Raw genomic sequence first — 27,586 nt, 5'->3', positions numbered from 1 at the left:
ACAGGAAGTATACATTAAATAGGAAGAAATTGATCCTGTAACCTGTACAAACCATTGCATCGTATTGATAGTACAGCAGCGATCGCGTTGCAACATCTTGATTTTTTTAGGAGAAACTTCAACAATTTAATAACAACTTTCAACTGGAAGAAAGTCTTGAAACGGAGGAGAAAGTTGAACAATAAGTGTTGTGAAATCGTTATTATTAAATAATCGTTGAATCTTAGAGGGTTTTCCAGAAGTTCTCATAGCTGTGGGACACTTTATTGTTGGACAAATCCAATACTTGTTGGACAAATCTTATACGAATTTCAAAGGAGCCTGTCCAAACAGGGTGCCATTGAGTTCAATTTCCATCATATGAAGTTCACTTTCGATAGGAAAGAGTGAAGGAAGTGTCCCACAACCATGACAACCCCTGGAAACCCCTGTAATACACCAAAAACCAAGAATAAGGAGAAAATGTTTTCAATTCCTGATTTTTTTTTTTCAAAATACAACAGACAACAAACTCAGAATAGTCGACCAAATAGACAATTCTCAGAATTGATAAAAAAGTGAAAAACTGATAAGGAACATACAACTATTTTTATATAGAAAAAAATGTTATTTTAAACCACTTTGCTCTGATAAACTCTCCTGAAAACAATGATTCAAAGAAATATTATGTGATAAAGTTTAAAATCAATAATCCCATTCTTGAAGAAGGTCCAACACAAATATTGAATTATTCATAAGCTTTCACACCAGCAGCCGTTGCCACCGTTTACCCAGTTAAATACATCCACCCGTCAATTACAATTAGATTGCACTTCGTGCATCGGCTTTCGGCATGGTGAAAATTTCAAATGACTTCATCACACTCCATTAGAGCCAGCTGGCATTGCTGTAGAAGAGGCGGAGGAATACAAACGCTAGTAGTGCATCATCATCATCATCAGCATCGTGCACGATCCTCCGTATCAGCTCAACCGCATTGTTGTCCTTGTACAAACCTCCCCGGTAGATGCAGCTATTTTTAGCGCCCCGAATTACACATCCCATCCATTTAGGAGAGACAACTAGAAAAAGCCGAAACCCCCACTCGTACACAAACTGCACAGTACATCTCACCTGGTGTGGCGCAGGCCAATAAATATCACACGGGAATGGTGTAGGAATTTTTGCGATCGTTTTGTTTCATCCGAGCGGTATGAAAATTAATACCGCGCTGGTATATATTTCAAACTACCACACAGTGGTCCAATTTTTTGTGTGAAAAAAAAAGCAAATACATCCCCAATCGATGCCGGTTTCGGTTTTATTGCACGCTGATGTCGGAATTTTCGGAGTAATTTTAGCACATCGCCACGAGCGGAGCCTCTTCCACGGTTGTTGCTGAGCTGTCGTTTGCATTGTCCTTGATCTCCGCGCGGGACAACAACCGTGTTTTTGTTCGCGTATGTAAGAGAACCGAAAAAAAAACAACAATGAGTTTTGCAACAACACACCGTTCCGTGTCGTGTGTTTGAGTTGAATTTGTTTCTTTATTTTCCCTTTTTCCTTCTCCTCCTCTTCCCTTTACTCAGAACACATTGTTGATGCTAGCGATTAAGTTATGTTTTGTTGATCCATTCGAACGAAGAGTAGATAGATGGGAGATGTAAATGAAAGGCCAACCTCATTTGGGTTACAATTTGTCTCTGCTAAGCACATCCTTTGTTTTAAATTGAGGATTACAAAATTACACATACAACATAAAATAGTGATCACAAGGCGAGAGAGATTCTTCCCTCCCGATCATCAGTTCTTGAAGAACTCGTCGATCGCGGTGCTGGAATCGAACGAGGACGACTTGATGGAGGACGAGATCGACGACGACGTGGACGAGCTGAACGAGGACGACACCACCTTGCTGCTGGTGACGGAGCTGCTCAGCGAGGAGGAGGACAGCAGCGATGACGCCAGTGCGCCACCGTCCGAAACCGACTCGGTAACGCTGCGCTCCGACGCGAAGGCCGATTCGGACTTTTCGTGCTTCTTGGTGATCGAGTTGGCCGACTCCTCCACCATGGACTTTTCGCTCGCCGAACCGTAGCTCTTCGACTGGGTGATGTTCTTCTCCGACAGGCCGTCGGCCGTCGTCCGCTCGGTGATCACCTCCTTCGAGATGACGGGCGTAGAGGTTTCCGTCAGCGTCATTTCCGTCTTGGTGGTGTTCTCGGCAAGGGCCATCGTTGCGTACGCTGTGGAGGGGAAGCAAAAACCAAAACAGACGTGTGAGGTTTGAGGTGAAGGAAGAAGAAGATGTCTCTAGACCTAATTCTGTCAAAACACTCGCAATCGATTGAGGTTAGGAGTTAGGGTGCGCTCGATTGGGTTTGCGGTTTTTGGCCACACAACACTCCTGTTCTATTCTTCCAACAAACAGACACTTCGAGCAAACGGGTGACTAAGTGTGTGCTAGCGAGCGAGCACGAGTTTGAGCTGGGAAAATCCGGGAAAATGCGTGTGAATGCGTGTCGGCCGTCTACCACGAGGGCGTTATTTTTAAACCATCTTCTTCTGCTTGGGGTGCACCTCATTTTCACGTCTTTCCGTGAGCGGAGACCCCACGTTTGTTGAAGCCGGGTCGCTCCGTTGCCCTTTTTGTGTCGTCTTCGGGACCTGATCAGGTATCGGTCCATTTTTCAACAAGAAATGGGTTTGATTGCCGTCGAATCTTGCCCGCCGTGTGTATGTTCTAATCGACCCTCACCGAACCCCTGATGAAGATGATGAGAAATGATGTTTTCCTCCTTTTCGTTTCGCCTTTGATTTCCCCCAACCATGCTCGTTTGGGTGTGTGAGTGTGTGTTTTACCGATACATTGTTTATTTACTTTCCTCTTGAATGGTCGGCTTTGGGGCGTTCGTTAAACGTAAGAAACGGATCAGCGGGGAGAACGATCGCGCCCAAGGACTTGAGTGGCCAAAGAGTGATGCTGTTTTAAGGGGATTTTTTGTTGCTGCTTTGCTTTTAAGAGCCTGCCCAGCATTAGTCATACCATCGTACCAGGGATGTTTGTGTTTAATTTGAATTAATTGGGTCCAATTACGTGCCCAAATGGGGGCGCATTAATTACAAGCGGTTGTTTGTTGTTTCGGGGCAGAAACTAAGGAATGGCACAAGTTTGCAACAACAGCAGAAAAGCATCAAATGGGGATGGGGGATAGTGAACAAAAAAATACATCAAGCAGGATTTTTTGTTAAAGCAAAGTCAACCACTGCACCACTTCTTCTGAGCCGTTGGGCAAAGCGCATTTCTTTCTTCAATAGGAAGCGATAAACGATGGAATGCAAAAAAAAAGGAGATGATTTATGCATGGAGATACCGAAGGCAAAGAAAAGGCTGATAAGCGTGTTGAAAAAGACTGTAACTTCCAACGCTTCGTAGCCCTTAACTGGTGTGCCCACACACACACTCACAAAAAAGAACTCACTTCCACCTCGAAGGGCAAAAGGGACCACGATAGACAAGAAAAGGTCAGCCAGAATTGCATTTCCCTGATGATGGAAGGCATGCAGAAGATGGGAGAGTAGATGGGAATTAAATTAAACTGAATGCATCCGGTGCTTGAGCAAATCAGAGGTCTGGCATAAAGCTACAACGGCTCTACTGTACCTGTTGCTAAGAGCCCGAAAAGGATGGTAATTAGTAGATCGTTAAGGTGGAGAGTGTAAAAGACAAACTTTTGATGGAATGTTTACTGCAAACTTTTTTTAAACCATTTTAAGGTATATATTATGCTAAATTATACTCTCATTCAGGATGAGTTCAGGATCATCTGAAGTCTACATGAAGCTTAAATTTCAACAATCAATCTTTTCATGCTACCCCTTATACAACATTCCACTTTTTGCATGTCAACGTTAAGCCGACAACAACGACAGTCGCATTCCACCGTAATAATTAGACCTAATTCGACTGCTTTTCCACACTCCTCAACCGAAATGCTTATTCTTCAAACACAGTTCACCCTGTTCAAAGGAAAAATAAACGCCCAACCACTCGACACAGGTAGGACGCACGAGGCATAATTGTGTGGACAAGAACATTCCTGCCGATCTTGCACTGCAGCCGGACGGGACGGTCCGCGAAACATGTGTCGCTCGTCTAGCATTCCTTCTCAGGGTAGTGGCTTGACCACACAGCACCACGGCACCACTACCCTTAACGCCACAACACCGCAAGAGTAATGTGCGTGGTTTTTCACGCTCCTACTCCCGACACACGGCTGCCATTATAAATTGTACACGGCCGCGGTGTGTAGGTTTCCTCTGTGCTGCCATGTGTGTGAGTTGTGTGCGGAAAGATGGAGCACAATCCGTGACACCGGTGTCCGAGCAGACATTAAAATTGTTGGGTGAATATGAATTTAGAACAAAAACGTGACCCCGCCCCCCCCCCCCTATGGCCACGGTTTGTGGGAGGGGAGAATGGTATAAAAGCAACATATTTCTTTCGCAGCGCCCGCTCGCGTATTTAATGAACTCTTTCGCCGAGAAGCATTTGCTTTATGAAATGCTTGGTTGGGGTCACATTTGTGCGACAAATGTCACCAATTACAATCAAAATTCTGGCGTCGTTTGTGAGAAAAACGATCAACATGTGTATAAAATGATGCAAGAGCGACAAAAGTTATGAAAAATTGTGAAATGTAAAAGCATTGATCACATATATATAGATCGCCATTCTATCGCGCACATCCTTTTGTGCCACTCATTTTGCTTTGTGTATTAAAATTCGTTCACTGAGAGGTGTAGACAGTATGAGAAATTGCCTCCCCGTTTTTCATGGCCATCGTAAAAAAAGGAAAAACCCCCGTATGTTATGTGATTTATTTACCAGAAGAGATAGCACATCGTGATGAAATAAAAGAAATAAAACCCCTCCTTTCAACTTTGGCGCATAGAAATGGCAAAATCCAGCGGAAAAAGCGTGATAAAAACGGGGAGGCAATAAAACACGAAAAAGCTGAACTCTAATTGTTGAATGTGAAAACCGTGAAAAAGGGATTAAAAAGACGGAATGGCTTTAGTGCAGTCGCTGCTCGTTGTTTCATTTGTTTGACAAAAGAGGATTTAATGCTTCCATTTTTTGGATGGAGTTTAGTTAGAGAAGGGCTGGGACAGCGTATCATGAATTTAAAGTGAGATTATTCAACTGTTCTATAACCAACGGTATTTGAAGTGATTGAAACGAAATGTAAATAAAAAGACAAATATTGTATCTGTCCTTACCAAGCTCCATTTGGTCTCGAAATTGCAATTTAATGTCCCTATTTACATCCCATAAGCAATTAGCATCAAAACTTTGCCAAACACCTAATAATAATCATCGTAGAAGTAACAACAGCAACAGCTGGCAGGTTCCTAGGTTCCATTAACACTGACCACCTGGCGCCATATATTCGATTCCATCTGTTTCGCATTCGGACGCCTTTCTTCCTACGCACTGACACGCACAATCTCCTGCTACGAGGGTTACGAAAAAGGTGCAGAAATGACAAATCCCAATGAATCAGCAACAACCGTCAGCAATGCAACCAACTGCCGCTGATACCCCGTGGGGAAGGGTACACATTTCGCCAACATAATGCTGCTGCCGTTGGCGTACTAGCACCAAACTAGCGTAGGTATTTAATGCAATAAAACACATCACACATTCACACATTCGTTTCGATTCACCCGGCCAAGGTTGGTTCGTGCTGGCGCACCCCGTATCTGTTTCGCGGAAGCTGTACGCGCACCACCGGTCTCCATGGCAATGGGCGATGGGATGTTGAGCGGCAGTCACGCGCGTTGATCGTATCGTTACGATGTCGCTGCATCGGCGGGAACCATTGGTAACATGAATCATCTTGTTTTATTTGAAGCAGACTCATAAACTGCCCTCCTTCCCCAAGAGGATCAGCATGCATGCACCGGAAACGGACGAGACGTGATTCAGCTGGCGCGACACACCGAAAAACCCACCCAAGAGTCTCGCGAAGGCATTCCGCGAAGGCCCTTCACTGTCGGCCCACGATGCAGACGATAGTTGAGCCGCAGCATCCACGCAGCAAAAGGCTGCAAATGCTGCTCTCGAGCGCTGTGCACCGCGAACCATCATCAGCTGCTTAATGTACGCTTAATTAATATGTAATTCAGAGTGATCGTTGCGGGATGGTTTCGGTGTGGAGGGCTGTACAGCAGCAGCAGCAAGTTGCTTTTTTTGTTATTTTTAACTCCACACGCTTCGCAAGCGCAAGTGCAATTTGCATTCGGTGGGTGTTGTTATAATTTATTGTCCTTTATTGCCATACCCCCCACCATGCTTCCCCCTGTGCACGAGAGTACATTAATTTTGATCACCAGACATTAGCCAGACGCATACGAAGGGGGGACCATGGAAATGGTTCATGCTTCGTTGTGTGGTTTCAATGTTTGCCAATTTCTTGTTCATTCATTGAGCCGTGGGGTTTACGATTGCAACACTCTAAAAATCGCATTCATTGTGTATCGGTAATCTCTTTCATGCACTTAATCGCAAGAAGTGTTGATAAGATTCGATGTCTTTGAATTGATTTTTTTCTGCTGGTTTCCAATCACAATTCAAGGTGACTCACTGTTCCGATAAGGCTGTTGTTGCTTTGGTGCAAATTCAGGTCACTTATCATTATTGGTGTGGAGCATGGTGCATTTATTGTAGCTGCGATTTCATTTTTGGTATTAAAAACAGTAACGTTGCTTTAACAAAATGCTCTAAGTGTTCATATAACAATAAATTAACTAAAAGCAGCATACAATAAGTCCTGTTGAATGGCTTAAAGTTGCACTCTAAACTAGCCTTCAAATACAGGCTTTAAAATAAAATGACTTTTTCCAGTTTTTGGTGTTCAAGATCACACAAAAACTGATCAAAACATGATCGTTTGCCACATTAAAACACACAGTAAAAGCAAGGTTACGAGCCTCATTAGTGTCAAAAACATTCAAATTGCTAGAAACTACGGCTATTACTGCGATATGAATCACATTGCTTATTCAATTTTATGTCCCACAGGTTAATCATTTGCACGCCATTTTTATCTCTCGCTTCCTTCTTCTGCGTCACTTTGCAATCAAAATTGAATCAAAATACCAAACGCTAATTGCTTTCACCTTCACCGAGCTCATCACTAAATCCGCCTCATAAAGTCCAACACAACCACTTCACAATTGGCTTCAATTTACCCTAAATCCTTGAATCAACTTACCTTCAGGCTAGGTTTCACACAAAAAAACCCACGAATCACACTTTAAAGTTGCTGGTACTGCTGCTGCAGAGTTGTTCCTTTCCCGTGCACGGCTTCACTCGGACTGGCTCGCGACCGGCAGTTGACTCGCACGTTTAGCACGTCGTTGTTCGCTTGCCGGCGTTAAATTGTCTTCGAAACCCGCGTGTGCGTCTCACAATACAATCGCAACGCACAAAAATAGCCTTCGCGGCTTGCTTCTATGTCCCTCTCTCTTTCTCTCACACACACTTTGAAAACTTCGCTCTAACGGTAGCTGTGTAGCGTTTGTTTAAGCCGGACACGATCGTAACGATCTTTTAAAGGCAGATCTCTCCCTACGAACCGGCAACAGACAGTCGATCGATGCTCTCACACCAATACAAAAGCCGGTTTGGAATGCGAGCTGTTGTTGTTGTTGTTGTTGTTGATGATGATGATGATGAAGATGATGCTGGTGTGACAACCCTGCCCCTATCTCAGCGAAGTAAAAATGTTGCTTGTTTCGGGGTTTCGCTGCCGAGGCGAATAACCGTGCCCTGACTCATCGTGGTTATGTTTAGGAGCTTCGTGTGTCATCTCGGTTCATTGACAAGCAGAACAAAACATAGCTTCGAGAAGAAAACCTCGAACCTGAACCTCAATTAGCGGGTGCAAAGAGGCAAGGATGTGTTCGGTCGTCCGCGTTGCTTAATGTTTATGTGGGGATATTTTACGTTTCAGCGTGCTTTACTGCTTTTGTACAAAAAATGGTGCAAATAAATGGCTTTGCAGTGCAGTTAGTGCAGAGCTGGCAGAGGTTTGTTTGTGCAGTGCGCGTGGTGAACCGTCAACCCGATACCGGGAGCAGTAAATCAAAACGGTGGATTCGTTTCACACGCGGGAAAATCATTTGTCACGCCGGTGCCTGTGTCGGTGTGATGTGCTGGGTGGGCCGAAGCGATGACTGTGTTGGATTGATGTTTTGTGTATCGGTTTTTGTGAGATTGTGCCGAGTTGAGTCAGTACTTTTTAATAGCGCCTCATTTTTGTGATGAAAGCAACGAGCAATTAGTCAAAGAATGGGGTTATTTTGTAATCGATTTATTCTTAATTCAACATTTAGTTGCAATCAACATGGGATCAGGAGATCTTTGTTTTAATGTGGCTTCAATGATCAAATTAAGCACATTTTCTTGTTGTGTGATGGTTGTTTGTCTGTTGAACAGAACAGGAAAGCATGGTGCTTGTGTTCATTGAGAAGCACTTTGCTAACTGGAATGGCACTTATTCACCTGGTGTGAGATAGCCCCATTACAACGTATGATATGTTTATTAAAAATTGAATTGTTTAAGCATTTAAAATGTCATCATTAAGTATAATCATCCAATCCACATAATAAGTAAAATTGAAAATTTCTACAACTCAAGATTTGTCTTAATTTCGACCTCAATGGAGACGCCAAGTTATTTATATTTCTTTCGCTCAAAATTAACTCGACAACCAATTGCCTTTCAATCAGTTTTATTCAAACAAAATGATGGAATTTATGTTCCTCTCTCTCTCTCTCTCTCTCTCTCTCTCTCTCTCTAACATGCAGCGCTTTCAGTGGTGTAGTTTTGTTAAGTAATCATCATACCATCACTCTTAAAAAAAAAACAATAAATGCCATAATTGATTTGAACTCGTTTCCAGCATACTTGCACAACTTTTATCGCTACTTTCTTAAAATAGCAAACAGAGCGAGAGGGGATGAAACTTTTGCCCCATTGCTCGATTGAACCAATTGCTCTATTCAAGCGCCCGAGGGCACCATTTAAACTTCCCCTGCAAAAGTTTCACCCAGACGGAAGTGGGAAAGTGTTTTCTTATCATTTAATTACATTTGTTACGGGGTGCGCTTTACTTACCATCCTACCAAGGAGTTACAAACGATCATTATAGAGTGCCGTGCGATGGTTCGCTTTATGGGATGTAGACAAAGCGAACGTTTCGTCGCACGATGCACGCGCGATGCAGGTTAGGGCCGATGTATCAAAGCGGGTTCAACAATTCATCATAAATCATGCAGAACCGGAATGTACACGTAACGCATGGCCGTGAGTGCGAAGGTCATACGTGGCGCCTGGAGGGGGAAAACATATCTTCGCCTAGATAAGACTTCTCGACCAGTGACACATAGCCGGTTTAGCGTAATGGTCACTCTACCCGCCAGTCCAGAACAGTGCAGCCAACGCCGAGCAAAGATCAAATACAAGTCAACCGGGAAACGCGATACCTCATCTTCATTGTGTCTTGTATCCTGGCTCCGAGGACAAAAGGGGAACAGCTGACAATGGGTGAAGTGATGACGGCGTCCGCCCGTAAGGACACTTACTCACTGCTCACACTTCACCGACCGTGTAAAAGGAAACATCCGTTCTGAGGAGCAACGTACAAAGAGCGTTAGCAAAAGCACAATGAGCCAGAAGCATGCGGCTGTGTGTGTGTGTGTGCATGCGATTATAAGGCCTAAGGAGTTTCGGCAGAACCTTTTGCATAAGATTTATTGCCAGTGAAAAGACAAGAAGCTTCAAGTGCCCTAGCACACTCGAAACGCTCACTCCCGCAAAACGTACCTCCGAGCTGAAGTGAACTACTTCGAATCGACAGGCGACGAGCTTTTCGGATGAATACAGAAACATAACTCTCGGTGGCGGTATTATGTTAAGGGATTGATAAATTGTTACGATGACGATGACTTTATTTTAGCACAGACACAATACACGCACACACTGTAAGTTGTTTGGCTTTTTTTAGTTTGGTTTTGTTTTGGATAGTAAAATAGACATATTGCAGTTCTAAACAGGGAAGGAGCGGGAAATTATAGGCTGTAGCTTCTAGCGATGCCCTTTGCTGTTCACTGTTTTCTGTTTTTCTTGTTATTTTTTCTACTGCTTTTTATGTTTTTTGTTCTTTTTTTTCTGTTTAACATTGAGTGTGTGTGTGTTGTTTTGTTGGCGAGATTTAATATTAAAGAGTTCAGTTTTCGTTTAGCTTATTAGCCTAGTTTAGACTTCTACCAAGAGTTTAGCTTTAGTTCTAACATGAAGTGAAGATATAGTTAGATGCTTTTTTGTTTCGTACAATTGTAGTATTAAACTTTGTTAGACTTTTTGCTCACTTTCTTTTCATGCTCAATCGCCCCTTTTTGCTAATTCAAAGCCAATTAGTCTATTTATAACCATCTTATCGAAAAATGTCCCTCGTAATACTGCCATTAGGATCGTTCACAACGCGTCATCTTGCTTTCGTTTACTGGTTTCCTTTATTTATTGTCTTACTTTTTCCCGTGTTTTTTGTTCTAGTCTACTGTTTTTAAATGTTTGAAACGTCTCTTTTGTTTCGTTTTTATTTTGTTGAAAAGTAAACAATTAATCATTTGCCAATGTGTTTGTTTTTCTTCTCTTATTCACTTACTCTTTACCTAATCGATATAAAACTAGTAACACGTCGATTAAATATAGTTTTGTGGCTGTTATTGTTGTTGTTTTTTCTGCTTTTTTTCTTTGCTATACTAAATGTCAAACATTATTATTTTTTTACTTTATATTTTGGCACCTAGCACAACGCAATCGTCCCCGCAATTAGCGCTTCTCTTTGGATTTGGATAATGGTTGCTTGCAGGCTTTACAATCCATAACCATTCGGTACAAAATACCTTCGGAACGTCAATAGGGAGGGAACGACCCATCCAGCTCCATTTGACGTTCTCAGCTTGTCGCCTTTTACTGTCACCTTTTTGCTTTTTTTTCATTCCATAACAAGTGCAAGTTTTGTCTTAAAAACACACGTATAAATACTCTTACTAAATACGCTATCATGCTTGTCTTGTTTTTTTTTGTTTTTTTTTGTATCATTTTGTGTCTGACATTTTATTATCTTGTTCGCATCGAATTCGTCTCTCTAGCGGCTAAACATTTTTTTTTGTAAGCATTCAACAACTCGTTACTATTTAGCTAAATATTTCCGTCTCGCTGTTCTCTGCACAAATATCTACGCTAGTTTAAAATCTGTGGGTGTCTTGCACGTTTAGGTATTTGGTGTGTATTGTCATTGGGTATGGTTTTGGTTAGGGTTTGTGCGTGTGTGTGTGTGTATATTTGGCTCAGTGTTTTGTGTGTTATTGTTTCTGTAGTTGGTTTCGTGTAGCTATCTCTCCTAGGGGGGGTTGAATTCCATCGACACACTGAACATTAAAGTGTTACGGGAGGCGGAGGAATGCAGCTAGTGAACAGTCAGACTACACACTCTTTAATTGCTAAACATTTCCATCCCATTGTTGGTTTATTATCATGCAACTCTAGTCTTTCTGGTTTGTTATGTTTTTTCCCCTCTCCAAAGCTTTTAAATCTAATCTACTGTAAATATAACATGCATACATTACGGCGCTTTCCTTTTACCTCATTCACTCTCTCTCTCTCTCTATACACGGGAACCAATTGAGCGGTAAAAACGATTGTAAATCGCTTCCACCGTCAAACATACCGCCTGTACTCCTGTAATAAATTTATTGTCCACAGTTCTACTGGTAATGTCTTTTGTGTTTACTATCTTCCAACTCTACTGCTAAGTCTCGTTTTTTTATGTTTTTTTGCTATTATTTTGTTTTTTTTTTCGGCCATCAACATTCAGCTCAACAGGTTGTAGCTATTTTAATATTATATGTTTGTGTGTGTTTGTAGTTTTTTTTGTTGTTGTTGGTTATCACAGCTAATACTACCGTTTTACATCGCGCGATTATAAATACGCATCTGTGGATGGGTTACTTTTCCTCTACGGTTCATGGTTTTGTGCTTGTTAGCTATTGATCTGTTACCTTTTTTATATAACTGTCTCCAACAAATGGTGGCAATTAATTTAGAAATTTACCATCATTCGTTCACTAAGCTAAGATACATTTCCTTTTTTTTCTAAATCAACAACACGCCCCTCCGCACGACAAGCTATTGTAGGCTGTAAGTCTCTACACACTCTTCGCTAGTTTGTGCTGTTATACGAAATACACTCTACCGATGGGATTCTCATAATGTGTGCGGACTGCAGCTAGTGTTTGGCTCAACAATACCCCGTGCAAAATGAAGTCCAATATGAAATTCTTCTCTTTACAACGCCGCATGCTTCTTTGCGCTTGGTTGAATAGGCTATGCTTCTAAAATCGTTTCGCTTCAATTCTGTTGCTACACAACAACATCTTCGGGTCTTCGGGTGCATTCAAACAAACCCCATCGCACTGAGCTCCACTTCAACTAAAGAGCACGAAAGCAAATGGTAAGGAAAATTAATTACACTCCACACTTTCCCAATCACTTGACACTTTGCTATGGTCGACTGTATTGCGTTTTGATTGCATCTAGTTCTGGATGAAAAAGAAACTTGTAGCAATATGCCCATTCGAATGTGAATCCATCGTGTGCGAGAGAGAGAGAGAGAGAGAGAGAGAGAGAGAGAGAGAGAGGAGAGAGAGAGAGAGAGAGAGAGAGCGAGCGTGTTCGAATTGACTTGTTAATTATAGTTTTCCTAGATGTGTGTCACTGAGCTAAGGATAAGCCTAGCTCCATGTAGCAGGGCGAAAAGGGTTACATGGCTGTACGCAACGAACCGTGCAGGTCTGTAGGCCGTGGTTGGAAGCAATTCAATTTGTGTCACACTTACCACCCGCTGTGCCTGTGGCTATCGAGCGGGAGGTTCTGCTTCCATGCACCCTGATGATATTAAATCCTGTTGCCATGGGGTGGGATTTTCGTACAGACCGGAGATCAGGAGAGCGAAAGGCTCATCGATTTCTGAGTGTGCGTTGATGTAGTTGAGCTGGCGTTGGGTATGGAATGCTACAGAAACTCACAGCAAGGATTGAAGAAAGAAGTGTGTTTTTGTTTGCCCGTTCTTAAAACGAATGAAAAGGGAATTGAAGTTCAACGTTGGGATAGTGAAGGAAAAATATGTTGCATTCTGATCCGATTTCTAGGCAACAAATGAATGTTTCCATTTGTTCAAGTGCCTAATTGTTCCTTTCGATTCAGTGTAGGTTGGCAAACAAATTGGAATGAATCAAACAGAAATGTAAACTGTTCCTCAAAAACTAAACTTGCTCCGAGTAAAATGGAACAGGAGAAGTTATTAAATGAGAGTATTCTAGAATGAATATAAAGCTCATTAATCAAACATTCTGTATTGTCCATTACCAAAGGTTGATAGATAAAGCACGTAGAGCTTAATTACTCTTTTTTTGTGTGAAAAAGAACGGAGTGAATGGCAAGGATATCCTTTCTGCCGAGCCCAATATTGTGATAAAATGATTAATTGACTGAATGTTTAGAAAAATAAGTCTATTCAGTGCACAAAAGGGGAATCATGTGACTTTAAATTTCAATTCTTCTCACTTTGTCTTCTTTGCCAATGTCAACAACACTGGAGTTTCAGCGTTCTGTTTTCTCACATAAAACCCCCTGAAACTCATGTATCACCAGCCAAGTGAAGCCGATTGCTATGAAATGATTTCCCATTTTGCAAAGGATTTCCTTTTCCGTCCTTGCTCTCTAGTCTATTTCGAGACAACAAATCGGACAATCCTGTAAAAATAAAACACACAGGAAAAAGGAGGGAGGAATGTTGGTAGAATGTTCCCAATGAATCCTCAATCTCGTTAATAAAACGCCCAAAAAAACCCGTAAAGCACAGCGGAAAATAAGACCAAACAGCTGCTGGTGGTTACACGAGCGCGAAGGACACTCTTAAATCTTGGTCACCATCCCCGAAAAGTGCGCCCCAAAATATCGCACAACAGTGAAATGGCAGCAAGAGCAAAAAGTAGAGATCTTCCATCCCTTCCGTAAAGGAAAAAGCCCATTACAAACCCTTCAGAAAAAGGGGTAAAACTGTAACGACCGGGAACGTCCGTTTTTTTTTTGTGTAGTGCGAGCAAAAATAAGCAGAAATGCTTGCGAAGAGTTTGTGGTATTTCTCGGGGTCAATGCCGGATTCCCAACATTTCCCGGAAGAGGATCGGAACAAAAAAAAAAAAAGCGCAGGAAATGAAACGATCCAAATTCAACAGCGAAATGTGGAGAGCCAAAATATTAAAAATCTAAAGCCAAAAAAAAAACACCCACACTGACCTTCTAATTTACGCTTGGCACAATGGAGGAGGAAGCGGGAGCTTCTAGTTGTTCGGAAAATTAGCCACACTTTGCTACCAAGCAAGCACGTCAATGAGTAGCTTTTCTTTCGCGTTCATTGTGTTGCTTGGTTCGCTTTGTCTTGTGCTTGTACCTTTAGAAAATAGGATAGGATCACTTGCCGGCAGAGGGTGGGATTGATTTCCATCATCGAAATAATCTGGATCGGTTTTTAACGACCGGAAAATGGAGAGGCAACTTCAAGCGAAGCCGAAACTTTTTCTTATCGCGCTGGATTAGCGAACGAAGATTGGTTCCCTTTTATGGTTGCTGATGTGGCTTTTACTTTTGGAAAGTTTTTCAACTCGAGTTGTTCGACAAACGTAACTTTTCCGGTTAAGCTTTTCCTTTGTTTTAGATAAACTCACAGCTTTGCTGGCTGAGTTTCTAGGCAAATTAAACGTTTTAAATATAATAGAGAAACATTGCACGCATCCTTGTTCCGTTAAATGTAAAATAAAAAACAGTTTCGCTTGAAATGTTCCTAAATAAATGAAATGATCTAAACACAAATATAAAAATGCCAACATTTTACGTCCCAGGCGAGACACAAACCTGACAAAGAAGACACCATAACGATCGTCTTCTTCCATCCACCCCCTCGAAAAACCTTAAACCACTAAAACTGCTAAAACATTTCACTTATCTTAACCGTTGGGTTGCGGGAGGCAGGTCGCCTTACGGGTTCGGGTTCTGGGCGGCCTGGCGCCTCAGATCGGACCGTATGACGGCGGTTACGACGGAGCCGACCAGCAGCATCACAGCCATCGTTACGTTCGCCACGATGTCACCGTTCGTGTTGAGCAGCTCCGAGTAGAGCATGGTGAAGGTGATACCGAACACCTGGGCCGCCGCGTTCAGCAGCCCGGTCGAGGTGCCTTCCGGTTCCGGGTACGTCAGCTCGGCTGCAAACTCGAACCCAACCGGTAGGTAACCGGTCATGAAGAAGCTGGTTTATGCAAAAATAAGAGGGAAAATACGAACATAGTCGATAGTTGAGTTAAAGCCACACCTTACTGCTTGTCATACGCAGGACATGGACAAGGAGGGGTGGGTGAAAGAGTCGCTTACCCCAACAGGGCGGAGGTGACGTACACCACAGCAATGTGACCGACCGAAAGGGTGAAGGTGTAGATCCACATACCGATCATGGTGAAAATGTACACGGCAAGTGTAGTTTCTCTGATGAAAAAGAGACGAGCCCGGGGGAGAAAAACAACAAACGTGTTAAATGTTTTACCGCTTTGCTACACTTTCGCAATGACACTCACTTAAATCGATGCGTCTTATCGAGCACGATACCGCAGGCGACCGATCCGAGCATGCCGGCGAACACGATACACACGCCAATGCGGCCCGCATCCACCTCATGGCCGGGATAGTGCGTCAGGACGATCTGTGGGGACACAGGAAAGAAAGTAAAAGGGGGCTTAATAACGGTCACGGTACAAGTGCCTTGAGGGGATATATGATGAAAAGGACCTCCGGGAGTTAAGTGAATGTCATCAGTGACAAGCGTGGAGTGATTTCATTCCCCTTAAATTAACCCAACGTATACCATCAGAGAGGGATCAGGATGTGTGCGAGACACTGGCTATCGGTGAGAGAAAAAGTTATTTAATTAATGATGGTAAAAGCTCATTTCTGTCGTCCCGAAAATGATGATGAAAAGTCGGCTGGGACATTAATCCTGAACGTGGGTGGTTTCCTAAAGGATTTCGGGATGAAAAGCCGTCAAGTGCGCCTGGTGTATAGGCTACCCGCAAAGCATGGGGCTGAGTCTAGCAGCGCCATCTGTTGCTTGGTAAAATGTACTACAGGGAACGTGAAAAATCATTGCAGAACATTTTGGAAAAGTGAAACTTTGATGTTACTATTTCATATGGTAGATCTGTTCGTGATAATATAAATAAAATTTGGACATCTCCGACATATTGCCCACTATGTTCGTTTTAAGTTTCTGGTATAATCTATTATACTCTCCTCTTCACCTCGCACCCACACATACCTGATTCAGCAGCGTGGAGATGGCATAGAACACTCCCACGTTCATGCCGTACGAGATGAGCAGCAGCACGTAGTTCCGGTTGAGCATGAGGCGCTTGATCGAGTGCAGGAACGGTGACGACTGCAGCGGGTTGGGCGTTTTCGTCGCCTCCTGTGCAGCGGACGGTGGTGTCGGCGGTGCCGCCTTGAAGACTGGGGAAGAGACGCCGCGAACAAAACAGGAAGAAGTTTTTAATTAACCGCGTACACAGTCCGTTCCGGTGCGGCAGATTGAGATGACGAATCACACGGCCGCACTACTGTAGTGCCTATTTTTCCGAGTGCTGCTTTTAATTACACCTCTACCGCTTCACCATCATCGCCTACCGCCCCACTGTGGGACCGAACCGTAGGACGACCAAGGATTACTTACAGAACAGCACCAGCACGACCAGCACGGACGTGAAGCCAGCCACAATGTAAAACATCAGCCGTAGGTCATCACCGATGAGGTTGATGTCGTCATGGTTTTCCACCAGCATCGGTGGCACAAGAAACCCGACCGCTATGCCAAGCTGGAAAGGAAAGCAAAAAGCAAGATGTAAAAGGGGGAAAATAATAGTTTTTCATCTGCGCTCCCGACGCGGAGTCCCAAACCAGGCCCAACCAGGCTACCAAAAAGAAGGGGCGACGGACTTTTTGGTGGCGCGTTGAATGCTTTAAATTAAATCGAATAAATTTCCTGTGCCATACCACGGGCTTTGGGTTGGTGAAGCTTTTTGTCCATGGTTTTGGAGGTTTTCCACAAGAAAGCTTTTTCTCGAATTTTCACAAAACGCCTACTCTATCGGTAAGATGTATCTGATAGTCTGGGGAGGATTTTTAGCAAAGCGCTTCTTGATGTTTTCATTACGGCTTTCTCCTTAAAACTTAGGGATGTGTGCAAAACTATATCGAATTCACAATTTTCCAGCGTGTATGGGTGTATCCAAGGCTGTAGATCGTGACGTTTGTTCGTGTTTGCGTAGCGAGTGGTTATGTGTAAAATGAGATTGATTTACAGCTAGGATTGTGACACAGCCATGCTAGCAGGTTGCTCGAGAGAACAGGATGAGCACCCGAACACCGTGGGATGGTGCTATGATGTGCCTGGGTGTGCAGTGGATCATGATTCGCAAGTTAATAAATTATTTGCAGCAGCCCTTTCTCTCTCTTTCTCGTCCTCTTCCACTGCCCACACAAATTTCCCCATTAGCTCGCCGACTCCCATTAGTAAGTGCAAAGTAACGATCGTTTATGGGCGATGCGATAAGAGGCTTTCGGTGTGCCAAGCGGATCGGAGGGAGCGAGAATGTTAAAGGGCGGCGTTTAATTAAACATATTTTAAATTATTCATACATTGTGGCGGGCGTGTAAAGAAGGCGGTAAACTGTTTGATGAATGTGTGTATCGTGACAGCTTTGAGGCACACACGCGCGCACTCACATTCGTTACGTAAGGTTGGCCGTATGTGTGTGACCCCGTTGGAGCTTAATGACACCCAAAACGGGTGCAATCGATTTAAAGCATCCGTGTCGATTTGTGATGTTGTACGTGCGTGATGTAGGGATTGTTTTTTTTTCAGTGTTATAAGCGACATTGATTGTTTTCGATGTGTAATCTATCTTATCGGCTTTGTAATTTGTAATAATTAATATGAGGTAATGGATCACTTCAGGTCTAATTGATTAAAAAAATAGGAATATTATCGTTTTGCATTACAATTCTTCTAGTTTTTCATCTAGAAATTGTTTATAAAGTAAACATTCATTTGACAAGCTCACAAAATTGTAAATGATTTCTCATTGAAAGCAATTGATAAACTCCCTGACGAGTCCATCCAACTGTTATGAGTATTGTGTTGAATAATTAATTATCAAATCTATCAGTACCATTCCATTCGATAGTTATGCATGTTAATTACTCTCATTTGAAAATTAAAAAAAAACAACAACATTTAAATCCTGTATGTATCCTCCACACTATAGTTGAAACTTCTGCCGCCCTCTATCTGATTCCTCTCTCCCTTAAAAATGACATGCTGCGAGTTCAAATCTGCACAAACCTTGCTACGTGACGCGTACTTAATTGTGCACCGTTTTCCGCCCAGTAATCACACAATTTAATGCTTTCGCCCTAGCAAAAAAATACAGCAGAAGAAATGCACATTATCCAACATTGCAAAGCAAAAAACAAACAAGCAACGAACGCCCATATTGAGAATTTATGAATTCACACGTTTATGTGAAAGCTCGCGTTGACATAAATCTGCCCAACCAAACAAATCCAACTGCTGCTGCTGCTGCTGCTGCTGCACCCAAAACGCACCCACTGGGTATTTCGTTTTGTTTTGAGGTTTTGTTAAATTGGGGAAAAGTTTCAGTGCCACCATCGAATGGTAGAGTGCCGCCACGTACAAGCATCTGATTGCACTATCCAGGACTGCACTGCACTACTCCCGAACACCCTGATCCCCACCAGCAGCTGTGATCTTGAAAAGTGAATTCACAACAGTTCATGAATATTTATTGAGATAAGTTTCGGCTGCTTGCAGCAGAAACAATTGCTGCACGTGACTGTGGTGCGGAAAACAATCTTTTGTGTTTTTTTTCTTCTTCTGGGGAATGAGTTCAGTTTTCTGCTGGAAAATGGAATAAATTGAAGTAGGTCTTTGGAAAGCAAGAGCAAAAGAAATGGAGGAAAAATAAATATCAACCAAAGAGTGAACAAGTTTTTGCAAACGATACATCGCTACAAGCTGCGTTACATTGGCGTCTGTGTACGTGTGACAACCAATAAATCAAATCGATTTTCGAACCGTGAGCTGGGAACAGGAGACAAGGAGCGTAGAATACGAAATCAGTTACCGGTCAGCAACGATATCACGTTGTTACGATGCGAGCTCCTTTTTTTTTGCTGTTTGTTTCCATTCCAGACACAATAAGGACAGCTCAGCGCCGTTACGAAGGAATTGAAAAACGATTTTCGCTTCTCGAACCACGTGCCCAACGTTACTTTACATCATAACCCATTTGGAGTTCGGGCTGTTCTTCAACACATGATCAATAAATAATACTATTAACGATCGACGCGTGTTGAAACGCTTTCATCGCAACAGACTTGTTGTGGCACTACTGTTCAACAAATTTCGTTCCCAACCGGACCTTCGAAGGACACTTGCCTTTTCCTAAGCTACAAAACATGCGTAGTTTTCTGTTACACTCGAAGGCATCACTTAAATCTTGCTTCTCATGGTCACGGTCGAGGGAGAAAAGGAAACGAACGTCAAAAAAACATTTGCAAGAAATCCCCCCCAAAAGGTCGATACTTTCAATTTCCTTCCACTTACCGGTTGAGGTGGTTTCCGGTTTCCAACCTATTGCCTACCCCCCCCCCCCCCACCACGCAAAACCATCCTCAGATCCGGTCGGTTTCGGGAAAAGATTCTACAGTAACATGAATCAAGTGTTACGTCGACAGTGAAGGTCCCTCAATTACTGGGGCGTCTTTTAGGCGTTCTTTGCCTTTAGGCTTCCAACCGCTGGTACCGTGTGAAGGGAGACAGAGTGAGAATTACTTCGCTTGGATCTTGTTTCCTGTTTCCATCGGGTACGCAAGGTCCGTCCCGTTGGCTGATGGCTGTTCCGGTTGTGATAAAGCGCAGACCCATTGCTGGAACCGAGCTGGAGCGTTCGTTTCTGTTTGAGTGAAAAACAAGACCGCTCTGCACTGGGGAAATCCTTTTATCGCACCGCCGGTGATGGTTCTAGTGCGTGAGACTGTTTGGACGGGTGAAACGAGCCTCATAAGTTCATTTTTTAACTCACCGCCACTGTCAGCGTCAGCATGGAAACGGTGTTTTATGAGAGTGTGAAGAGTGTGAACAGAACATCGCCACAAAGACGATCTTGTGCAGGGTACAATTCAGAGCAGTGCAATTGCAGACAGTAACACTAAACAATTGTCCGGTATTGTCCAGTTTCCGGTGAATTGTGCGATAAGCAGTAAAGCGTCTACCTTTTTGTTCGAACTAGATGAATGTATGGTTGAAACGATGAAAGGGAATTGTGACCATAAAAGAGATGATTTATGGTGGGTAAGGTTTTTTTGTCGATGAAAATCTATGCGTGTCTAGGAATATCGGTCTTTAAGGTCCGAATTTCTTTTTAGGAAGTTATGGTAACTTGATTTTGTTCCAAATCAGATTGAAAATTCACAAGAAAGAGTAAAACTCTACTGAAGATCTTTGTAAAGAGAACGATTGCTGTGCCAAACAACATAAATGCTTTAATGATGTTAAAGTGAGTGCCACACTTTCGTTGTGACTCCCTACAAAGAACTCAGTTCCGATAACTTCGTGTGCGAGCGAGAAACAGGGCTAGACAAAAAAGGGCAAACGTTTGCCAAAAAGTTTCCCCACAGCTTACGCATTAATCGTTTCGATTACGTTGAGGATTTGCGGTAAAAGCAAAAAGGCTCCGTGCTCTACCTCACCGTGTTTGTCTGCTTAAGGGAGTGTTTTTTAGGGTAGAGCTTTGTCCAGCTTTGTGCTCATATTTGTCCCAGTTGGGTAATTTTGTCTAAAGTAGTAAAAAAAAACTGCCATGTCCCCCATAATGACTAACTTTTCCCTCGACTGTTCCGTTGCAGACGGATGAAACCTTTTGCTGCGAGCTTCCCGCAGCACAAAAGCACAAACAAACATGTCCGGAGAGAAAATGAAGCTAAATTTACTGTCCATGCAGGCACCATTTTGTTGCAAATGTGCGTTCGATGCAGCGCTGGAGATGCAGGAAGCGATGGCGAGAAGCGGTACCATTGCATTAGCTAAATGGCTTTCCTTCGGTTGGTCAATTTGATGAATAATGTGCTTTCATGCAGAATCTCTGTACAGGTGAAGGTGAAAGGATCGGTTTGCTGAAAGAGAAACGCAGACAGCCAGAGCGCTTCAACGTGTGTGGTTGTGGTTTTATTTAGGGGGGTTGGCGTCTTCTGTAGCTGCACAAGGTAGGATGAAGCTCTTTCTTTTGTTCGTTTTTTTTTTGTCACGTAGCAAACAAGTCATAACGTACTCCATAGAAGACGGTCTGTCTTCACTTAATCGGCTTTCGGTGGAAGTCAACCGTTTGGATTGAAAGTGCAATTCCAAATCCCTTTTGTCTGTCACTCCGTTGCTGAGCGCGTAACCCATAGGATGGACCATTTTCTTGGAACGCCAAAATGAAAGAAGAAAACGCCTTTTCCATCAAACGAATTAAACTCAATTTCCCCCAGCTCAATAGAACAGCGCAACCCCATTCATCATTTGATTGAAAAGCTTGCCGGTAAAACTGTTGCGCACGTGCCGCAAGTGACAATGAGTGCTCGCAAAGAGTGCGACGCGAAATCTGCGAGATAGCTATCGCCAAAAACACCTTCGGGCGGTCTGCTGCTCCATCGAACACAGGTGAGTGCACAGTGCACAGAATGCGTCAATTGAAAATGGATTGAAGCAACGGGGAGTAGAAAAAATGTGCTCCATTTAATGTCATTTCTTCTCGGGGAGAATCCTTTTGATGCGTTCGAAAACGTAACGAAAGTAGTTTCAATTGCGATGAATTGAATTTTGCCCCCCGCTTGGATCGAAGGATGGATGGAATGGGCGTGTATTTACGATGTGTAATAAAATTGAATTTTCGGACCAACATCGTCCTTCCCGAAGCATCAGTTTGGTGCGTTTGAATTGGCTTCTTTTTTGCTTTTTTCTCTGTTGGCAGCAAATTTTGCTGCGTTAGAAGGTTTTGTGATTTTTTGTTTGCTGTTTTTCCTTACCATGTGCCTGCACTGACCAGATTTAACGCACACTCGAAAAAAGACCCTTCCTCAATAGCGTAGAACCTATCTCAATGCAATGAAGCGATTTTCGTTTGACGAAACGAAAGCTCTCTGATAGCGTGGGGATTGAAAATGGCAGTGAAATGAAAACAGTTCCCCATGGGGAAATGCGAAATGGGGTTTGCGAACGATAAACGGTCACATAAAAATTTAACCATGTCAGCCAATTCATGGTGAATGACAGGCCGGAGGGACAGTAACTCAATTGGATTAAAGCTTAAATGAGTTAAAGGAAAAGTGATCGATCAGCATCAAGTTTGTCTGGTGAGATGAATGAATTTGTTATGAATTCTTTGCCATAAAGCTCTGTAATGTTTCACCCTCAAAAATATTAAAAATATCGCTTGCATAATATAATAAAACGTGAATATAGAATTATAAAAAAATAGGAAAAGCTTTCCTTTTTTGTTTACTTTTTCAAGCTGTCATAACACACCGTTTATAGACACGGTGCACGATAGAGACACAATTGACCAAACAAAAGGTCACGCTGAATGCTTACACAAACACAAACAGTCCGCCCCAGTCGGATGTTTATATTGGAGACGAACCGATGCTGATCCATTTGTTGACAAATGTACTACGATCAACAAACGCTTGTAGCTAAACGTATGGTGGTGTAACTAATGGCATTCTTCTCCAGTTCATCATTGTCATCACCATTAGCATCATCATCATCATCATCATCATCATCATCATCCCTGTAGATGGCAAGCAATTGGACGCAGCCATATCTCTGAATGGTCGATGTCAACGTTTTCCTCCGCTTTGCTGCGCCACAGTACCCATGATCCGCATGGGAGAGCTCTCGCCCACTTATATCGATAATCTGCTTAAGTGGGTTTCCATTTTCCGGCAGCACGTTTACCTACGCACAAGGACGAGCAGCACTTATGATCGCCCAGCGGCACGGAACCGAAACGCAACCGACCCAGCACCGATCCAGCATGTGCAAGCATGTAGGCAATTTTTACGCCCGACAGGTTTCTGACGCTACTGCCACTACCGTTGTACTGTACAATGATTAGCCACGTGGAAAGCCACGCAGCCGCCAGCGATCGTTGGGATGGGTGGTGCACACCAAGAAAAAGGAAAATAATCTCCCATTATTGGAGTATCGCAAAGTCGCACCGTGCTGGATGGAAAGTCCTTTCTGGCCGGCGAGCATTACGCGATGAGAGCGGCTCTAGGCTGTTCAACACACGCAACCCGGTACCGGTGGAAATGGGATTCTTTCGGATTGTTTGATTCCGCTACATTTATCAAAAACAAACGAAGGTAACGATAGTTACAGGAATGGGAGAGCAAAACAAAAAACAAAAATGAGGATTATTTATGGTTCGGCCTTATCGGAAAGCGTTTCTGGTTGAGCAAAGCGACGATGCGTCACTGCTAAGGACGATGATATATTTGCATGTTTTTTTTTGTGCAATGACATGATGATGGATGTTCAAATTACACTAAAAAACCTGATATCCATCAAGCATTGTAGAATAATTGAGGAATAAATTGTATTCTTTTTCACATCACACAACGCTTGAAACCTGCAGTATAAATCAAATGCGTAGTAATTGTGATCGTGGTTGTCAAATAGTGATTGCTTACATTTCCGGTAGATGGCAGCAGCTGGAAGTCAGCTTGCAATAGCTTATTCTACTAATATTAAACAGCTTAAGCTTCTTGTGCTACACTTTATCACTGTTTGTTAGAGGATTTCTGAGATTTCACATCCTCAATATGGCATCCCACGACTGCTCCGTCCTTCTTTTCTTAAATCCACATGTTGAACAACCGTTTCAACTGTGATCGAAAGTGATAAATTTCTCATCACTTCTCAAGCCTTCATCCTTTTACAGCCTCACATCTATTGATACGCCCGTGATTGGCAATCCGTGGCCTAAAAATGGATCCTATAAGCTGATACTGGCTCTCCTCGCGCTCCCTCGATGAGCTATTTGTTGCACACACACACACACACGCGTACATTCACCAACGCTTCCCAGCAATGCCATCGGCACGCATAATCATCCCCCATCCGCAGCAGCGTGTCAGCAGCAACGTGGTACAATCACGCGTACGCAGCGATAAATCAGCTTTCGCCTCATCCACTCACATTATCCCACTCATAATATCCTTATTGAATCGGAACCGATGGTGCTTCAAAGCCGGCAAGCTACCAGACAGGCCTGCTCTTGTGCTTATTATGGTGCAGCGTACACGCAGACACATGTGGCGGCTGGTTTGGTGATGTGAATGGCGTGAACAAGCATCACGATTCCGACTCATCCGCCGGGCGTGCCTGAAGATGACGCTGATTGGTTTCGGGCGGGCGAAAGAACAAAAAACGGGACCGACACCGACCGTGGTGCCGTTGCTGTGGTGTAATCCGGTGGCTTGGCGTATCCCGGGCGGGTGTCAAGCGCCGAAATCGTAGAATCCACTCGTCAGGGGAGCATAATTAGTGTGATGCGCATGGGATGAGAGTGAGTGATTTGCTGGAAGATGGTGGCTGGGTGCTTTATTATGCGCACAGTTTATGGCGTGGAAGAGGGAAGTAAATTAAAGGTTGGTTCATAATGCAACATGTCGAATAATTCTTATGAGTAAAATGATCTTTGGAGAGCAATTAATTGTAATGCAGGAAACATCTTTCTTTTTGAATACATAACCACAAATTATTAAAACAAAAAAACTAAAACTCAGCCAATTTAATTGCACGACAGGAATAATGAGGCAATTTATAATCCACTCCATTCAGCGCAAGACATCGGTAAATGTTTCTTCAACGGCAATTTCACGATCAAAGAAAACCATTTAAAACATGATTCTATTCCGAAGGACACGAAATAAATCTGCGCCTCTTCTGTGTCTTCAGATTTATTCAGCTTTATTTTCGTACCGAACACGCTTAAAACACATGCCACCGCAAGCAGGGCAGAAAATCAATTTTCTATCGCCCCATGGCACGTGCAAATGAAATTCAATTTTCCGCTGCAAATCGATTACCGTGCTTGGGGCTTTCGCGCTGAAAAACTCGCCACCTTCCCGGGAAAACATGTGCGAAACCCGTGCGGATTTGGTGTGAAGCTTCGCGGGCTCATTTTTTTTGTCCTTCTTCGAGAAGCATTTCTCCGAATCTAGCTCACCGCGAACCAGCCCCCACCAAGGTGGAAGGCCCCTTGAATGGATGGACGAGAATTGTAGGATCATCAAATTAGCATAAAAGCCGCTTCCGCAGCATGATTATACGCTCTTCGCTGTTACGTGCAATCACACCACGTACGCGCTCTGGTTTCGGTGCTGCTCACCGTTAGTGACAGTCATAATTTTGCCACTGGGTCACCAGCACGAGTGTTCGCGAAAATGTGGGTAAAATGATGTTTGCACCCATCTCTTCGGTGTGTCTTTCATGGATTCCGTAGCCCGTTGTCTCACGCTCAGTGAAAGTAACGCCCTCACTATCGTGATCGAAGAAGATTACGACCAAGTGGATGTGTGTGTGTGTGTCTGTGTGTGTGTGTTGTGGCGCTAACAGTTCGGCGAATTGGTGGCTTTAATGAAGTTTTCTGTGGTTTTGTCTTGATAGAAGAGGAGGCGTGGGCGTTTTATTAGCGAGCAGGATATTGCCTTTTAGCTGACTTAATCACACGCCGGCACACATCCGGTAGAGTGCTTCGGGGGTTGCAAGTTTTGGTAAAGTGACAGACGGAAAGCGAAAAACACACTCCGAGGTGGATTAATCCGAAGAAGAGTAGGTAACGCAAGACAGTGGCTTTATTCTTTTGGTTAAGACTACAACCACATGGTGAAATCACGTAACAGAGCTCAATAAATCTTTCATTTCAGCGCCAGAATAAACAAATAAATTTATCTTCTGAAAAGCTTAAGCAATTTTTATATTTATTCATAAATTCATAATAATCTTCTAGCCGTCTTTCATTTCATCGCATTGTGTTGATTGTATAACAGTAGTTTTTCCACCAAAAAGCGCCTAGATTTCTGCAATATGATACGTTAAAATGCTTTTTTATGTAAAACAGACAGCTTGCATACTTTCAGGCTCTTGATGAGCAGAAAATGTAGCATAAATACACCCAAAATCATTTAAAACGATAACCAAAACAAGCTTTTAATGAATAGCCTCGTTTTAAAATAAACCATGTTCCATTTATCTACTCACCAACAACATCAACTTTCAACCCGCGCCGAAATCAAACAAAAAGCAGCCCGATAATCATCACGCTTCCACGCCGCCTAATGATGGTTGATTTACATCTTTTCCGTGTTGCCACGAGCCAAAGGGGAAAAACAAGCATCAATTCTTGAGCTATGAAGAGCTGCCATAGCCCCAGTTTTGATGTGCTCTCATTATACGTCCAATTTGTCGAATTATGCTCACCGTTCACCGTTGGACGGGAACGAATCCCACTGCATGCAAGCTATATGAACGCCGTGCCGTTTTTTCAGCTCTCTTTTTCATTCATTCACACTTCTCAACTCGTTCTGCCCGCTGAACGGTTGAAGGAAAAGTTGAACGATTAAAGGGTTCCCTTCATTATTGCACGCAAACATTAGCTGTTGTAGTGCTTCTGTGAGCAGTACTTGCATACATCGCTCCTCAGATCGGAAACTAAATCAGAGCTTCTCCATCGCATAGTATGCGACTTTCCGCCCTTTTTTTTGTTCTTTGTTCTAGCTGTAGTAAAGCAGTGGATAATGAAAATGAAGCATCACTTCTGTTCAAACTTCTTCTACGATCAACAACTTTCCCTCGGCTCCTGGGGGTGCCTTACTTTTTGTGTGTTATATTTTTATCTCTACCATCCACCAGCAACAGCAATCACCCACCGTGGTCGAGGGTTGGGTCAGAGGGCGGCCAGAATGCGTCCCCATTTTCTGCACCCATCCCATCCCGTGAGACTGATTGGCTTTGGCAGACGAAACTGATGACTGCTCGCTTCCGAGCCGAGCCGGATCGAGTGAAGGAACCTCGCACACAAGCCATCGATGATAGACTACGTAAAGAATGGAAGTTTACGCTCGGCCGGAATGCTGTCGGATGGCAAGGAGAAAGCAAAAGGAATTTTCCTGCAACGTAATTTTCCTTTCAATCCCCGTTCGGGCCGACCTCAGCGAGATAGCATTTTCACTCGATTGAACAACCGATTTTTCATCGTTTACTAGCACATCGAAGGAAATGGGATTTTCTGGGA

General features: G+C 43.2%; 2 protein-coding genes across 4 annotated transcripts in view; both read right to left on the bottom strand.

The window, feature by feature from the left end:
* Positions 1 to 1,474: 1,474 nt before the first annotated feature.
* LOC121594009 (uncharacterized serine-rich protein C215.13-like) lies at positions 1,475 to 7,555 on the bottom strand. The gene is made up of 2 exons (XM_041916841.1): positions 7,260 to 7,555; positions 1,475 to 2,225 (listed from the first exon to the last, which is right to left on the bottom strand). Exon 2 carries the CDS (start codon positions 2,212 to 2,214, stop codon positions 1,783 to 1,785), a length of 432 nt encoding a protein of 143 aa, XP_041772775.1. The 5' UTR covers positions 2,215 to 2,225; positions 7,260 to 7,555; the 3' UTR covers positions 1,475 to 1,782.
* A 3,152-nt stretch (positions 7,556 to 10,707) lies between these two features.
* LOC121592390 (feline leukemia virus subgroup C receptor-related protein 2) overlaps positions 10,708 to 27,586 on the bottom strand; it is a 47,413-nt gene continuing 30,534 nt past the window's right edge. For all 3 annotated transcript variants that reach the window (XM_041913800.1, XM_041913799.1, XM_041913798.1), the window contains 5 exons: positions 16,894 to 17,035; positions 16,483 to 16,673; positions 15,746 to 15,870; positions 15,546 to 15,656; positions 10,708 to 15,423 (listed from right to left, as the gene is read on the bottom strand). In XM_041913800.1, the coding sequence (XP_041769734.1) occupies positions 15,153 to 15,423; positions 15,546 to 15,656; positions 15,746 to 15,870; positions 16,483 to 16,673; positions 16,894 to 17,035 (840 nt within the window). In that variant the 3' untranslated portion in view covers positions 10,708 to 15,152. The remainder of the gene's footprint in view (positions 15,424 to 15,545; positions 15,657 to 15,745; positions 15,871 to 16,482; positions 16,674 to 16,893; positions 17,036 to 27,586) is intronic.

The sequence above is a fragment of the Anopheles merus genome, chromosome 2L (genome assembly GCF_017562075.2).
Source record: "Anopheles merus strain MAF chromosome 2L, AmerM5.1, whole genome shotgun sequence".
Classification (NCBI taxonomy): Eukaryota; Metazoa; Arthropoda; class Insecta; order Diptera; family Culicidae; genus Anopheles; species Anopheles merus.
The sequence above is the reverse complement of the archived record's forward strand: the minus strand, read 5'-3'. Positions and strand labels throughout refer to the sequence as shown.

Coding starts and splice junctions, on each gene's coding strand:
- LOC121594009 (XM_041916841.1), bottom strand. CDS start 2,214: ATGGCCCTTGCCGAGAACACCACCAAGACGGAAATGACGCTGACGGAA.